This window comes from Silene latifolia, chromosome 7 (genome assembly GCF_048544455.1).
Source record: "Silene latifolia isolate original U9 population chromosome 7, ASM4854445v1, whole genome shotgun sequence".
Classification (NCBI taxonomy): Eukaryota; Viridiplantae; Streptophyta; class Magnoliopsida; order Caryophyllales; family Caryophyllaceae; genus Silene; species Silene latifolia.
In genome coordinates this window covers 15,208,134-15,225,393 of record NC_133532.1, presented here as the reverse complement: position 1 = coordinate 15,225,393, position 17,260 = coordinate 15,208,134, and the positions used below count along the sequence as shown (strand labels likewise).

Genomic DNA, 17,260 nt, shown 5'->3' with positions numbered 1-17,260 from the left:
AGAGAAAATGGAAATTAAAGGAGAAAAGGGGAAGAATACCTGGTGAAAGAGACGGAGGGGAGTGGAACAGGGAAGCCGGCAAAATGAAAAAGAGGGAAGTTGAGGGTTTAGAGAGAGGGAGATTTTTTGAAATGATTTGGAGTAAATGAAAGTACAAAGTGGGGGTTGAGATTATAAAGGAAGAGAGAGGGAGTAGGGTGCGAGTAAAGAGGAAATGGGCGGCTGACGTGATGGAGCTGCATGAAAAGAAGTACAAATGACGGCTTAGGGTTTTAGCATTTGATTACGTAAATTCCTTGCTCGACACCTCGAAGCGTACCTCACAAGAAATTTGGGGCAAACTGTTTGGGCTAAAAATAGCATAATAAGAAAGGCCCACTTAATAAAATAAAATGCTATGGGAGGAGTGATAAGGAGGAAGGAAGCCCGTGGTTAGGAAAAGGGGGAACGGGCTGAAAGAAGACCATGGGCCCATCAGAGGAGACGTCAGGATTAAGGAAACACGAGTTAGGGAGAAGTTAGGGAGATCAGGGAGAATTGGGGAAGGCGGTCGAGTATGGAAATAATTCTTATGGAAATTATATTCCCTTTCCATAATCAAAGTAGGACATATCTAGGGTTCTTACCCTATAAATAGCCAAGGAAGCAAATCAAGAAGGACATTCAACAACACATCCGCGCACATACTTACACAAAGGCATTAACATACCCAAGCATACATCCGTCCAAGATCTTGCAGGCCTGACGCCACACGCCAGCAGGATTAGCTTTACGTTTCAGTTGTAATCATCCTCCTATTCAAGTATAGTGCGATATTTGGCAGGGTACCGTCCCTCCCGCGGTTGTTCCCACATTGGGTTTTCCGCGTCAACAAATCTCACGTGTTAATTTACATTCCGTACTTTCTTTCTTTATTTACGCATCAACACACGAACAATCATACGGCCAACCAACGAGTAAGACCGCATTGACCCTAATCAATCACCTTGGTAAAAAATACCTAAACAGTACCCAACAAAAATAGTTTTTCGACTCCGTTTCTCAAATTTATCTCCACGGGTATTTTGATTATGGGCATAGGCTAGACAACCGAAAACCCTCAAGTTTGCATATGATGGAGCTACACCGTAAAGGCACTCATACGGGGTCATGTGATTTAGCAAGGGAGACGGGGTCCGATTAATTAAATAAGCGGAAGATAAAATACACTCACCCCAAAAAGACTTAGGTAAATTAGCCTGAAAACGGAGAGCCCGAGCTACATTCAAAATATGACGATGCTTATGCTCCACCCGCCCATTTTGCTGAGGTGTACCGACACAGGAAGTCTCAAATTTAATGCCATTGTTGAAAAAATAACCTCTCATGCAATTAAATTCCGAACCATTATCACTCCGGACATTCTTAAGGGATTTTGAAAATTGGGTGCGGACCATATGAATAAAACTCATGAACATGTCAGTCACTTTAGTTTTATCAAGCAATAAATAGACCCATGTGGCACGGGAGTAATCATCTACTATCGTCAAAAAATATTTTGCACCACACGTGGAAGGAATACGATATGGTCCCCATAGGTCACAGTGAATTAAATCAAATAAGTCCAAAGCACGCTTATTATTCAAAACAAAACTGTCCCGATGTTGTTTGGCCAAATGACAAGCATCACAAATTGTACCTTTATTTGAAACTAAATTGCTAAAAGAGGGAATAGTCTTGACCATTTTATGTGACGGATGCCCTAAACGCCTGTGCCAAAGATCAAATGTCTCATGTCCTGACACCGTATGAACTGCCAATGGTCTTTCCCCCGCTGTAATCCAAAATAGTACGTCCCGTAGCTCACCTGCTCCAATCGTCTTCCTCGAAGAAGGGTCCTGAATAAAACAAGAGTTCGAAGCAAAAGTGAATGAGAATTTGTCGTCCAAAATAATTTGTGAAACAGAGATCAAACTACATGTCAAATGGGGAACAAATAAAACACAACGGAGAGTAAGAGATTTATTTATATAGACCGAACCCATCACTGTAGACACGACCTGTTGGCCATTCGGAAGCCCAACAGCCCGGCCCGGAATCTGTATTTGATTTTCCAAAAAAGATAAAGAGCCAGTGACATGGTTCGAAGCTCCCGTATCAATTATCCAATTACACATACCGCTTAGACGATCTGAGTCAAGCAAAGAATGGGCAGAGGGAGTAGTAATAACAGCATTTGCATGAGCAGTCAACTCGGCAGTCCCTGTACTGCTCGAACCAGACGGACCTGGACCAGAGACACCCGAGCCGCCACCCTGGGATGTATTAGAGCCACGAGATGCCGCGTTTCTGGTCCTATATCGCTTATACTCAGCAAGAGTACGAGGTCTATCCCCCCACCATTCAGGAAATCGCATGATTTTAAAGAAGCATTTGGAGACTTCATGACCACGAGTCTCACACGAGGTACAGAACAGACCGCGCTTTTCAATGCGTTCTTTCTCTCGAGCAGCGCGCCAATCAGTTGTGGCGGATGGGGGTAGCAAACATAGCGACCTCAGAGACATCGGGTTGCGTTTCTATGCGTAAGCGTTCTTCTTGAAGAACAAGATTATAGGCCCGACTAAGGGCGGGTAAGGGGTCCTGTTGAAATTGAGAGGATCGGATATTACCGTAAAGAGTATGGTCGAGACCCATGAAAAACTGATGGAGCCTTTCATTGTCTTGACGTTTGAGAGCAGCAGGACCAATTCCGCATTCGCACTTGCCGCATCGACATGAGAAGGGTGGCTCATGCTTACCAATAGAGTCCCAAAGCGTCTTCAGTTTCCCGTAGTAGGTGGTGACATTCATTCCTTTAATTTGTTTGTAATTATTCAACTGAGTTTTAAGACTGTGAATCATAGTGCCGTCAACAACCGCGTACTGGGCTTTAATTTCGGACCACAAAACAGAGGCTTCGTCGGGGTACGAAATATTATTGAGGAGCGTGGAGTCAATCATATTTCTAATCCACTGAACTATGGTGCAATTAACAACAACCCAATTGTCAAGTTCAAATGGATCAGTGGGTTTTGTGATTGTGCCATCGATGAAACCGAACTTGCGGCGAGCTTTTAAGGAGAAAGTCATTGATTTTTGCCAAGAGTCGTAGTTGTCACGACGGAGAACAATATTGGAGATTTTCGCCCCCGGAACATCATGTGAACCGAGGTAGTATGGGCTTAGAGGATCAATTTTTTGTATAGTGGAGGTTTCGATTGTTTCGACTTCACCTGGCATGGCGGCAGAAGCACGGATGATTTTCGTGGTGGAAGGCGAGGTAGGGTTACGTTTGTAGAATTATTTTGTGAGAGATGAGGATCCCTGATACCATGTTAAGGAATTATATGGGGAATTGTGTGTGTTATTAGCTTTGGCATAATGTGCCTTTATAGTTACAGAATGATAACCGTATCCCACAATTAAGGCTAGGATATCGGAAATATACTAGGAATAACATAATAATAGCGACCATAAGATTTACACAATAATATATTCCTAATAATTATGCCATTTATGCTGCAGGTTGTTGTTCCTTTGAGATACGATTCAGGACGTAGTAGGCTTCTTGTCGAAGGATAAGACCTACAAGCAGGTTGTTGAACCTTTCGTTCTCTAAAATATTGTCGAAAACCCAGACTTAGTTGTTGGAAATATACATGGTGGTTGACACTCCGTCGACCACCAATGGCAAATGATAAACTTGGATAACGATAGAATCACGAATCGTTTTTTCGACCCTTACATTTGCCTCGGGTTGCACAAAATCTCTCGTCGGATAAGACTATCGATTCCCTCTCGTTCTAGGCAAGTAAAATTGAGAGAATACAAATGGAATTTTGTAATTTGTTTATTCTTTAAAAGTCGAAAATTCTATGAATTGTTATATATTTCATCATGTATATACTTGTGGATATATATACACAAGATGTCATGCACAAATCAGAAAATAATTAGTTACTTTCCAATAGGTACCTTTTGGGATAAATATCATAATGCACAAATTCTATTTGCATTATCAATTGGTCTCCCTTGTGACGGGTTACCATTTGTGACGGATATTTTGTGAGATAAAATGGTAACAAAATGGGTTAGTGGAGAAAGGGGACCACATGAATAGTGTTGCAGAGAGAGAAAAAGTGGGTACATTATGAGGTAAAATGGTATCCGTCTTCAGCTTGTGACGGATATGTCATGTCTTCAATGAGAATTTGTGTTGCATTATAACTTATCCAAAAGTCTACTTGATTTTGATTGAATTCCGACTACACTTTAATGAAAGTGGTGATTCACTAAAATCACCAACATTAGTTCCTGCCATTATTTTGATTCACTCCTAAAAACAGATTATAAGGGTTTGTGTAAAAGTTTCATGAAAAGGAAGGGAGCTTATTTTTAAACTCTTTTTAATCCTAACTCTATAATCGAAGACAATCATACTTTAACCCATATTAATCCCACCTTTACACTCATTTTTCTTATACTACCCCACCCTTATTTTTGACTGGTTATAACCGGTGAAGTGTGAGTTTTTGTAAGTTTCTTTTAAGCCTTCATCTTCTTTAGCCTTTTTCTTCCTTCAATGACCTTCTCTTTACTGTAAACTCAGAATCAAACATCTTAATTCCAATTTTTTTGTACTTCTTTATTTTCATGACTCACATGATCTTAATTCCTCTTTCTTCTACTCCTTCCACTACTTTCACACTCACTCATATACCTCAAATATCTCTTTGCAACATTGATTATTTTCCCCAAATTTCTCAATTCAATCACAAACCCATTAACTACTCATCAAACGCTGACTACCCATTACTCAATTTTCACCATAAAATTTATGGTTGTCGTCAAAAATTGATATTTCGTTAGATTTGATGCAGACTACAGTCATTTACTCTACTAATTTTCACTTTATAATTTATAGTTTTTGTACTCCATTTATTTTACTCACCTACTATCATCTCCATCCTTCACCATCCTCCATTTTTTTTGTATCATCTCCCTGCTCCTTTGTCTGATGCCATTGTAGCATAATCGATGAAGGTACTTTTTTGGTGGTCTCAGATTCTTAGTGGGTGGGTGGTTATAGTGGTAGTATGCTGAATTTATTATAGGAGTGTCCTTTTAATCTGTCTTTTGAATCATGGAATTTTGATTTTTGATTGAGTTGGTGTATAGGGATTCATGGAATTTTGAAAGTTTGAGTAGTAAGTAAGGCTGGTGCTTTGATGAATGGAAGCTATGGATGATGAAGATTGGTAAAGTAGGAGTAGCTGAAAAAAAAAAAAAGAAAAAAAAAAGGTCGTTCAAATAAGGGTAAAGGGTAACCTGTTTAACAAGTTGCCCTTCCAATAAAGCAATATAAGATAAATGAGTGTAAAGGTTGGATTAATGTGGGTTAAAGTATAGTTCGGATTAATTTGAGAAGACGAGACATAGTTTGGATTATTCTTATTAAATAACCCATTAAAATATAGGTAATATATTTCCTTAAAAGTAAACAACAGAGTTCTAGTAGCACATTGGCAAAACCTCGAGCTTAATCTCAATTGCTTTTTATCATCCTTTTCATTTGTCTTCTTATCAAATTTATCATATTTGTAAAATTCAATACATCTATTGAATTATTATTGATTGATTTATACTTGTTTATGGAAAGAAGTCCTATAATATTTGCTAGTTGTCAAGTACACGAGCTTGGAAAATCCATGAGGCGTTTTGTGGATTTGCAAATGTATATGGAGAGCTTGGTAAAGAATGCTACTATCTCTTGTGGATGATCGATTTGGTAAAGAATGGATATGCTAGTCGTTGCCCGTTTTTTTTAGGGTCTATTTGGATAGGAGGATTTGGAGGGAAAGAGAGGGGAGGGAAAGGAAGGGATGATAAATCCTTTGTTTGGTTAGCAAAATGGAGGTGGAGGGATTTTGAGGGGAGGGAAAATAAATCCCTCCACTTCCCCCCTTCAAGCCAAATTATTTCCTCTCCAACAAAGGCAAGATTTAGAGGGAAAATGACCTCCTCCATTCTCCCTCCTCTTCCTTTCCATCCCTTTCTCTTCCCTCCTTCTCCCTCCCCTCCCTTTCCCTCCACTTTTACTATTCAAACACACCCTTAATATTTTGAACTGTAGAATTCTAGTAAATGATCAAGCATTGTGTATCTTTAAAGGAGCCACATATTTGTCGTTATGATCATAATCTAGCTTTAGTGATTATTCCCTCTGTTCGGTGAATTCAATACGTTTTTGCCTAAAATATATCGCACATATATTGAACAAACGTATAGAATTCAACTGAACATAGGAAGTATTGAACAGACATATGGAATTCAACGCCTTTATGAGTAGAAAAAGAATGTGGATTCGAGTTAACTACTAAAAAATGCTTCAAAAGCAACAAATCGTTTCGTCGCAAATGACCCATGTCCACCACTAAAGGTATTTCGCGACGGAGAAGTCGTCACAAGCGATCTGTCATGAATTTTTGTTGCAAATAAGAGGTTTGCTACGTAAATAAATTTTTCCAATTTTTTTCTTTTTTGTTTTTACGATTTCGCCATAAACTTTGTCAATTTGAATTTTAGTCAAACCTCTAAAATAGATGGATATTTTTTTTTCTTGGTGCGTAAGAGGGGCGAGGCCCCAATACAAAAAATAAACTTAAACAGGGACTATACGGGGAATAGCGACCCCAAGTAAATTTTCACGTAGAATCGTACGAATGTCAACTGGAGGTTGATCAAAATAGGTGACGGTAGTGTTGGCCGTGATCCCTTCATTAGCGAGTCAATCAGCTGCCCTATTTACTTCGCGGAAAACATGGTAGATGGATATTTAACAAGCCTATTTCATTTGTTTTTCGACAGAAAAGTCGCCATAAGCGGTCCATCATGCATGAATTTTAGTCGCAATCTACGGAAACGACTTTTGACATTTTTTGTTTTACAATTTCGGCTTAAACTTTGTCAAATTTAATTCTAGCCAACTCTCTATAATAGATACTCCAATATTACTAAAATCTCTTGATTAACTTGCGGTTTCAATTTCTTTTATCAAATAAAAATACAAGAAATTTTAAGAAATTGTCAATTTAAAATCTGTAAACAATAAACTAAAATATAAAACAGTATGTCTTATAAGAGACCGTTTCCCACTAAATTAGTGGGAGACATAACAAGGAAAAAAGAAATTCCATAACTTCCTCACCCCATCATGTACCATGTATATGAATGCACGAGGTCTATACTATTAATAAATGACTTACTTATTTACTTTCGCTAATTTCTCCAAACATTAACTCACTACCCTCACATAGGATTATAAATTTTCGTATATTTATAATTTTATATCACACATTGATGTTTTTTTATTATTATTTGGATTAATATTTTTTTCAAAAGAGATATTCTACATGATAATCGTATAGTTTTTTCAATTTTTATATGCTTTCTTTATTTTTAACAAAGCCTTCTTACTGTTCATATTTCACGATAATGACTAAATAATTTCCATAAGCGATGATTTTTTTTTCAATATGACATATGACAAAGACGATATAAATAAAGAAGGAAAGGCAAACGCCACATTCGAAACTCGCCTCAACGAGGTATGGTCAGTCAAAGTTTTAAATTTGACTGACTGTAACTCTTACCATGAGTTCAGAAAGAGAATTCTTTTTTAATTTGGATTATTTCATGGGAATAATCCATCCTATGGGTGCCCTAAAAATAACACTCTATCCTATCAGTAATTCCAATTAAATCCATCCTATCCACCCTTCTTCTAATAACAAACTCACTTAAAATGATGACCGGTTACGAGGGGTTGAATCCCCTCGGGTCCATGCATTCCCGCACCACCACATGGACCATGTATGCCACCCCCTTCGGGGGACACAGTGGCCAAGTGATCATCGCCCCAGTTGGTAGTCGAACCCGAGACCTCTCAACTCCTGCACTTCTGCAAGCTTCAAGGTTTAATCCGGCTACCACTTGACTAACACCATTTGGTTAATTCCCCTTTACTGCCATCACCACTCACCACCCCTAATAGGACCACCACCATAACACTGCTAGAGAGATGTCAACACCGTCCACCCTACACATAACATCTTCCCATCATCATCATCATCATTATCATCATTATGTCAAACCTTAGCTTTCCTGAAAAATCAATTGCAAACCAATAACATCTTCAATGAGATACCAACTTTGAACCAATCCAGAAAAAATCAAATCCCAAACCCTAAAAATTCCCCTAAAATCCCCAATTCTTTTTGTTAGTAATTGAGCACTAAGTATTGAATTGGTGAGCTTGGTTTGTTACTGTAGATGCCTTTTCTGACCATCACGATTGAAATTTTGCAAGTTACTGCACTTTTATTTGAGGCAATATTCATCTGTTAATTGAAGATTATGTCAAGGCATAATTGGGGATTTTGATTTCAAAGATTTTTTTCAGGGTGATTTCAAGGATTTTGCAGCTTACTGCACTTTTAGTCTTTAAAGTTGGAATTTTTTTTTTGAGTAGTCGGAAAGAGGAGAATCGTCGTGGTCGAAGTGGCTTATTTGGTCGGTCTAGGTGATGAAAGGGTTGGTTGTTGTAATCGGGTGGTGTTGGCTGATTTTTAAGTGGCGGTAGGGAGTGTTGGTGGTGGACTCACGATCGAAAAGGTGTTGTTGGTGTAGTGCGGTGGCGTGGGTGCTCGTGTTGGTGAAGGGTAGAACAATTATGGAGGAAGGTGGAGTTAATGGAGAATGAGGAATGATGAAGTGCCTTTTTTACCTAAAAATAACAAGGGTGACCTGTTTTTCAGGTTGTCGGTCTTCTGAGAGTGTTATAGGAAGAATGATGCATATGATGGATTTAATTGGAATTACTGATAGGATGAAGTGTTATTTAAAGGGCACCCATATGATGGATTATTCCCATGAAATAATCCTTCTTTTTTTTTCAAATTGATGATCTTATAAAGTCGATCAATTTGAAATTGAAAAAAAAAGTCGTCGCTTTTGAAACTTTTAATCGTGAGTTATAACCCGTCAAGACTTTCTTTTATTAAAAATGAGGCTAACATGTAGAAAATGAAAAAACACATGGTCACGTAGAATATCCCTTTCCTAAAAGATCAAGTAAGTCTCTTGTAAAACAGATTTACAAATAACATTGTAAAACTAGCTATTAACAAAGTACATTTACGCCCTTATTAGCAAATTATGGTAGTTAGTGGAGGTGGGGTATCATATCATATATCATCATCATATCATATATCATATCATATCATCATATATTTCTTTAATGCAATAGCCAAGTTGCTGATGTGTCATCATAGATTTTCATCAAAAGTTGACATGTCACTTATTGAGAAAACAGTTATATAAGGAAAAAATAAATAAATCAAGAGAGTAGTTAAAAGTTACCTATTATAAAAATAGAATTTCCATGCTATTTCCTATTTTATTTCGAAAATTCAAATTTAAATGTTCACACTACTAAAACAACTAAAATAAGGATTTTAATAGTGATTCGCTGAATTCAAAAATATATATTGGCTATTTTTTTTAAGAAATCAATTAAACTAATTTTCACATAAAATGGGTAAAATATTTTCCCAAAATGTTAGAAAATTTTATGCATACTATATTAACCATATTTGTCAATATTCTTAAAAAGATCAATGCGTGAAAAAGATTGGTAAATTTGAATATGTTAGAATTTTATTAAATATTAGCTTTATTTAAAAATGAGCAGTGTAAATGGTTAAGTTTCTAATTTCCAGACTACACTCACTTCCAATTTAAAATTAGCAATTTTGAGTCAATGTACTCATTACTTATACCACAAATTTTCATTATAGAAGGGAGATATTCGTCTATAGTTATAAACGGGTCAAATATTCACCCACTTTAAGCATAAGACAAGCAGCAAGTTGCATGGTGGGGCCCAAAAATGTCACCACTTTAAGCATATTTATTTGACCCGTCTTTCACATTAGACGGATATATCCGTCTATAGTGAGACTAATTGTATACATACACCCAACTTCAAAATGATTTTCAGGCCATGTAGAGATTTAGTTAATGATGATAGGTTTATTTGTCGTATGATCTTATGAATAGGATTTCCCAATAATAAAAAACATAATTTTTATTTTAATATGCTTAATAATAACAAATAATAAAATCTAATTTTTTCTTTCATTTTCGAACATATATAACTATGTTTATCGCCATTACGTATTGACACTATCATGAGTATTAACAAATTAAAGTGTTATAATTATATAAAATGAGTTATTAAGTAATAAGGAGTAAGTTTTCTATGTAGTAGTTAATATTAAAAATTTTAAAGCAATCCCGTGAATTTTCACGGGTTTAAACCTAGTTTAAGTTAAGTAACTAACGGTTTTACAATAACCTTTGTGTACAACCGATATATACGAGAATTATTGATCCTAAAATAAAGGCATACATCAAAAGTAGAAGACGTAGGGGACTATTAGATTAGATTAAGGGATTTTCTCACTTTTCCTGCTCAACTTCTTCGTTTTATAAGGTGTATATCTCATTTTTTGCACAACTTTGACAGTTCATAATCTTTGACAACAAGTAGGGGTGAGTAAATACGGTTTCAATTAAACTAATTTCCGTATATACGATACGGTTTTCAAAAAACCGTATCGTATCCGGGTCGGGCAAAAACAAAACCGGGTATACGGTTTTTGAAAAGAAATAAAAAAAAACCAAAAATATCTTACAAAACTAAATAATTTAACCAAATCACTTTAACTTGTCCACTTTCTTTTTCCCTAATGCATTTGTATAATGAATATTGAAATTTTGATTATTTTAGTATGTAACATATTATTAAATTTAAGTTAGGGTGTACCGGTTTTATCGCGTATGCAATAAATTGAACAACAAACAACTGAACTCCGTATCCGGGTATACAAAAACCGGATATACCGAAAAACCGGGTATACGAAAACCGGGTCGGATCCGTACCGACAAAATTGTGAATTTAAAAACCGTATACCCGATACGGTTTTGCTCAACTCTAACTACAAGTTCAGAAAAGGATAATTTTTTTCACATCGATTACGACTTTTACGAGATATTCAGTTTGCGAAAAAAATATCCGTTTTTTGAATTAGTAGTAAGGAATTATAGTCGGTTAAAAAAAGCTTTTACTAACCATAACTTTCTGCCAGGGGTTCAAAAAACGGTGAACTTTCTATCCAAATTCACGCCCTTTACGAGATATTTGTTTGAACAAAATTACCATTTTATAAACTTGTGGCTAAATTTGGCAAACATGTAACACCCCGGCCCAAACCCTGGGTCGAGAGCGGTTACTCACGATAGCTTGACAAGCTATATACTTGACCCACAGATCAACACGGGTCATTTTCAACGCATTTTGTCCTCACTCATGCGCATTCTGGGAACCTTCCTAGGAGGTCACTCATCCTAAGACTACTCTCAGCCTGACGCTTAACTGTGGAGTTCTTTTGCACTGACCAAAAAAAGAAAGTGCATTTTGTTGATATGAGTAGTACTTTCAATCCCTTTAAGCATCAGTCATTTAAGCTTGTCAATGGAGCTCTCAATGGGGCACCCCACCCGAATAACGTCTTCGGTTCACATGGAGTATTACAAAACAGATCGGTATGTTCGAGCCGGGTCCATTTCGAGTTTGCTGAGTTTGGGTCAGATCAGGTCGGGTCAAGACGGGCCAAGCCATTTAGGGTAAACTATTATCAAGTTTTTTTATTTATAATAATCGGTATGCAACAATAAACATTCAGGTTAGTTATATTGGGTCCATTCAATTCGGGTTCGTGTCTAGGGTCTTAAATTGGATGTCAGGTCGAATTTTTCGGATCAGGTTATTGGTGGAGTTAATTTTGACAGGCCTACTCATAGTAAAGAGTTATTATAGCCGATTAAAGTTTTTTTTTTTATCAAAAAAAGTAGTAAACCTTAAAATACAAAAACGTCGAGGGATAAACTTATAAGTGAGAAAATCCTTAAATTAAGAACATGCCCAAGCAATAGTCAAACTAATTTGTCCACGCCCATTTTTGTTCTTAATCCCACCTTATCTACCTTGACCCATTTGCACCTCACATCCAAAAGGTCATCACCTATCAACTCAATCATTTTTCACCTTTCAACCTTTCCAATTATCAATTGGTCTCCCTTGTGACGGGTTACCATTTGTGACGGATATTTTGTGAGATAAAATGGTAACAAAATGGGTTAGTGGAGAAAGGGGACCACATGAATAGTGTTGCAGAGAGAGAAAAAGTGGGTACATTGTGAGGTAAAATGGTATCCGTCTTCAGCTTGTGACGGATATGTCATGTCTTCAATGAGAATTTGTGTCCAATTATTTACCTTTGTCCTTTTTATTTGAGTCAGGCCAATTAAAGGGAACCACCTAATAGGCTATTAGCCTAACAAACACGTAAAGTTGAGCAAAAGAGGTCATCACTTAACCTATTTTACAAAAGGGTCATGTTAATTTTTTGTTATTTTTTGTTAACTGTGGATTAAGATGACTCAACAAGGTCATGACATCTCAACTTACCTTGCTTGGAGTAGACCTGCAAAACCATACTGATCTGAAAAGACTTATCCGAGACCCAAAATTGACCTGAACTATAACCCCCGAATATGACCCGAAATCCGAATTAACCCGACCCCGCCCTAACATTACTGGAGCTTTGTTAACCTAGAATTGACCAGACTCGAGAACTGATTTGAAACCACTTGACCTTAAAATGACTTAACAAAATATAACTTTAGTTAAATAAAAAAGACATGAATTGACTATTTAATAGGGGATTTAGTATTATTTACGTTGAAAAACAAAGAATCAATTATCAAAACTAAAATAAAAATGGGTTATAATCCCCCATACTACTAAGAGAATAAAAATTCTCTTAGTTTTCCCTCCAAAAAGCATCTAGCTAAATAAGGTAATAAATAAAATTTCCTTTCATTACATTATTTTCTTTTCAATGAATACATTCTTATTAATAAACTCTAATTTTTTTAAATAAATTCATAATTATGAGTTTTTCATTAAAATAATATAAAATTGATATTAAATTATAAAGTATAAGTTGCTAAATTTTTCAGTAATGCAATAATTATTATTATAGAGAATAACTTGACACATTCTTACTATTAGCTTCGTGACAAAAAACATTCACTAAAAAAATTCACAACTTAAATAAAATTTTTTATTAGTTTTTCATTTCAATTTTTTTGTTTCATATCAAAATACAATGGAGTGAACTGATAAATATTAATGAGGTGCAAATTTTAAAAGTATAAATCATCCTATATACTAAGAGAATACAACTTCTCTAAAATTTTCCCTCCAAAGTGCTCAAACTTATATATGGAAACAAATTAGATTTTCATTTATTAAAAATAATTTTCCATTTAAAATAATCTATACATAAAAACCGTATCTCCTATTATTAACTTCGTGACGAAAAAAGATTTTTAAAAAAAATTGATGTAGTTAAAATATTTTCATAAAAAACACAATTCATGGAATTATTCAATTCTTTTGATTAATTTTAATAATAGTTATTTTTATAAAAATTCGCGAGATATAAATCTAAAATCTATAACTAATACACTAAAAATTAAAAGGCCTATATTTACCGTGCATCTGCGCGGGATCTACACTAGTTTATAATACTAAATATACTTTTTTCTCTCTTAATCTTTGACCCGATAACCCAGAACCGAAATAACCAGACTAAAAAATGACCTCATTAACATACCCGAAACTCGAAAGCCGTCCCAACCCAAACTAACCCAATAATATGAAAGAGGCGAACTAACCGACTCGAAATGAGCCGACCAAATTGACCCGTTTACCAGATCTAATTGGGACTTCGAGTAGTCTAATACTCCTGATTTCACTTGACGAATCAGGACTTTTTTTTTTGACAACAATGAACTTCATATATTAAAGCAAAGAAACAAGCATAATGTTAACAAGATTACAAATCAACCCGTAGCAAGACGAACTGACCAATGAACAAACAAACGAAGGAAATTTCGAATTGCTAACAAGGAATGTCGCAATTCTATTGGTACTGGCTTTGAGGAAGCCAGAACGGCTGATAATTTTTTAGACGGAACCCGGAAGGAAACGGAAGGTAAAGAAGTCGATCGAGCCCCGTACATGGTGAGAAGAAGCCCTTTTTCTCGCCGCAAAGAAAGAGGAGGCACGAACGACATGCACAGAAGGAGCGGCCGTGAGACCGTCTGATGTAGAAATGATGAATTGATTTCCAGGGGTCAACCTGTAGACCATAATATGATAAGAAACATCAGAAATAGGCGGAACACGGGCAGATATAAAAAGTTGATTCTGGAGCTTGACAGGCAAAAGTGCTGGCAGTTGAGAGTGAGCGGTAAGAAGGGAGTCTGACAAAAATAAAATCTGAACTGGGTTAACGTTGCAGCCCTCAAAGACTATGGTGTTACGGACCATCCAAATAGCTTTAAAAATACAAAGAAAGTGAAGCAGACAACGATCAGAATCATTCTTGAGCCTGTGAAAATACAGAATATGATCAGCGATCCATCGTTGCAAGGGAACTGCTGGGTTAGCCACAGAATTAAGGCCAAGAGCGAAAGAACGCCACACATGTCTAGCAACAGTACAAAAACGGAATAAATGATCTAAAGATTCAGTAGAGGAGTTGCAAAAAACACAAGAAGTACTAACCTGTAAACCACGCAGAGAAAGATTATCTAATGAAGGAAGGATATTATGTACAATGCGCCAAACAAGAAGAGGTAACTTGGGTGAGCATCGAAGACCCCAGAGAACTTTCCAAGGAAAAACCGAATAAAACGTGGGTGAGCAGGAAAAGGAGTGACGTGATAGTAAAAATGAATAACCTGATCGAATGCAAAAAACTCCATCCTCAGTGCATTTCCAATAGAGGAAATAGTCAATATCAACATGAGGGGGTTCCATAGCAGTAATAAGCTTGGCACACGGAGACTCAAAAATACGAAAAACTGCACTAATATTCCAATTACCTGACGAACTGAGCAAAGCAGGAAGCGCTGGTGAGGCATCAGAAAAAGATGGTCGAACAGAAGGAACATTCCCATTAATCCAGCGGCTTGTGAGCAAATCAACTGAGGCACCGTTACCCAGTTTCCAGGACAAAGCAGGAGAAAAAGTAGAAGCAACACGACATAAACCAGCCCATAAAAAAGAAGGATGCGAGACTTTCGATTTTGAAGATGGAATTGGTAAATCCTTCCTGTACTTGGGGATCATAAACTTCGCCAGAAAACCAGAGGGTTGATGATAAATACGCCAAAAATTCTTCATAAGGGAAGCCTGACTTAACAACGAGACAGACTTGAAATCAAGACCACCATTATCACGCGGAAGCTGTAAAGAGTCTCTAGAAAGCCAGTGAATAGAGCGATGACGAACATCCTTACGCCACCAAAAAGCGGCAATCAAAGAGTCAATCTTCTTACAAATCCCAATTGGAAAATGGATGGAAGTCATTAAATAACGGAGCGAACCCAGAAGAATCGAGTTGACGATGAGCAGTTTACAAGGTTGACTAAGATGAAGAGGAGACCAAGCAATAACCCGAGTAGTCAGCTTGTCCACGAGAGGCTGAAAAACTACAGACTTCTTGGAAGGAAGATCAACAGGGACACCTAAATAATTTCCAAAGCAAGTCGATATCCGCATCTTGAGTATGGAAGACATATGGGATTTGAAATCAGGCGGTGCATTTGGACTGAATTTGATAAAGGATTTATCAAGATTAATCATCTGGCCAGAGGCAAGCTCGAAAAAACGAAACAAATCCCGGAGAGCCTCAAAAGAACTAGGAGTAGCTTTACAGCAAATAAAAGCATCATCAGCATAAAAAAGATGGGTAACAGGAGGAGCATAGCGAGAAATCTTGAGACCGTGTATAGATCCAGTATTCGCAGCGGCGCGCAATTGGCAGGAAAGAACCTCCATACACAAAATAAACAAGTAGGGGGAAAGCGGATCACCCTGCCTCAGGCCGCAAGAAGGTCGAAAGGTAGCAGATGGTTCACCATTAATAAGGATATTATAAGTAACTGTGGAGATGCATTCCCAGATAATATTCTGCCAGAAAATAGGGAAACCAAATTTCTTCAAAACGGCAATGAGGAAAGGCCAGGAAACACGGTCAAACGCTTTATGCATGTCAAGCTTCGAGCAAAGATAAGAAATAAAGGCCTTTCTTTTGTCTTATTTAGATAGTGCATAATTTCATGCGTAATAAGACAACCATCCGACATAAGCCTCGAAGGAACAAAAGCCTGCTGGGAGTCCGAAACAACCGAAGAGATAACAAGCTTGAGACGATTGGCAAGGCACTTGGAAGCGAGGCGATAGATAACATTGCAAAGACTAATAGGACGATACTGAGAGATCAGCTCTGGTTTGTCCACTTTAGGAATAAGAACAATTTGGGTGTTATTCCATTCTTTCAACAAAACACCCGAATTAAGGAAGCGAAGAAGAGCAGCCGTAATCAACTGACCAACCTAGGGCCAAAAATACTGAAAAAATCTTGGGGGAATGGTTATATACTCCAGACCAGATTTCGTTGGAGATCACTTCTTTTTTCCAGGACCCCTCCTGTCTGCTACTCCTCATCAAGATCCTGGCTCACCAAGGGGTTTTATTGATCCTCTCCTTTCAACGCTTGATCTTCCCATACTCAGTCCTGAAGACTGCTTGTTGTTGTCGGCTCCTTTCTCTTGATTTCACTCATCATCAGCTTCTCCCGGCAGTCAAAAACGTCTATCTGAAATAATGACAAGTACAAAGGTGATGAAATCATCATCAAATTCATCGGAGTTCAAGTACATACCGCCAGAAGTGCTGATTCAAATTCTCGCAAATTTGCCTGCCCAAACACTATTGAGATTCAGGTGCGTATGTAAATCTTGGTGCTCCATTATTGATCACCCTGATTTCGTTTCCATGCATCTTCAACTTTGCAACAATAACAAAAACAATCAATATAATTCGGCTAATTTATTATTCATCCGGAGTTCGAGATCCATTGATTTTGATGGATGTGTGATGACACTTCGTAAAGTTAGCACTTTTGGAAATATTTGTAATGTTTTTAGGAGTTCTGAAAGATACCATTTTAAGGGAAGATGTAATTCGTTAGTTTTA

General features: G+C 37.0%; 1 protein-coding gene across 1 annotated transcript; it reads right to left on the bottom strand.

Annotated features, from left to right (window-relative positions):
* Positions 1-2,499: 2,499 nt before the first annotated feature.
* Positions 2,500-3,261, bottom strand: LOC141589769 (uncharacterized). Its single transcript, XM_074410393.1, has one exon. The coding sequence runs from the start codon at positions 3,259-3,261 to the stop codon at positions 2,500-2,502; it is 762 nt and encodes a 253-aa protein (XP_074266494.1).
* Positions 3,262-17,260: the final 13,999 nt, after the last annotated feature.

Coding starts and splice junctions, on each gene's coding strand:
- LOC141589769 (XM_074410393.1), bottom strand. CDS start 3,261: ATGCCAGGTGAAGTCGAAACAATCGAAACCTCCACTATACAAAAAATT.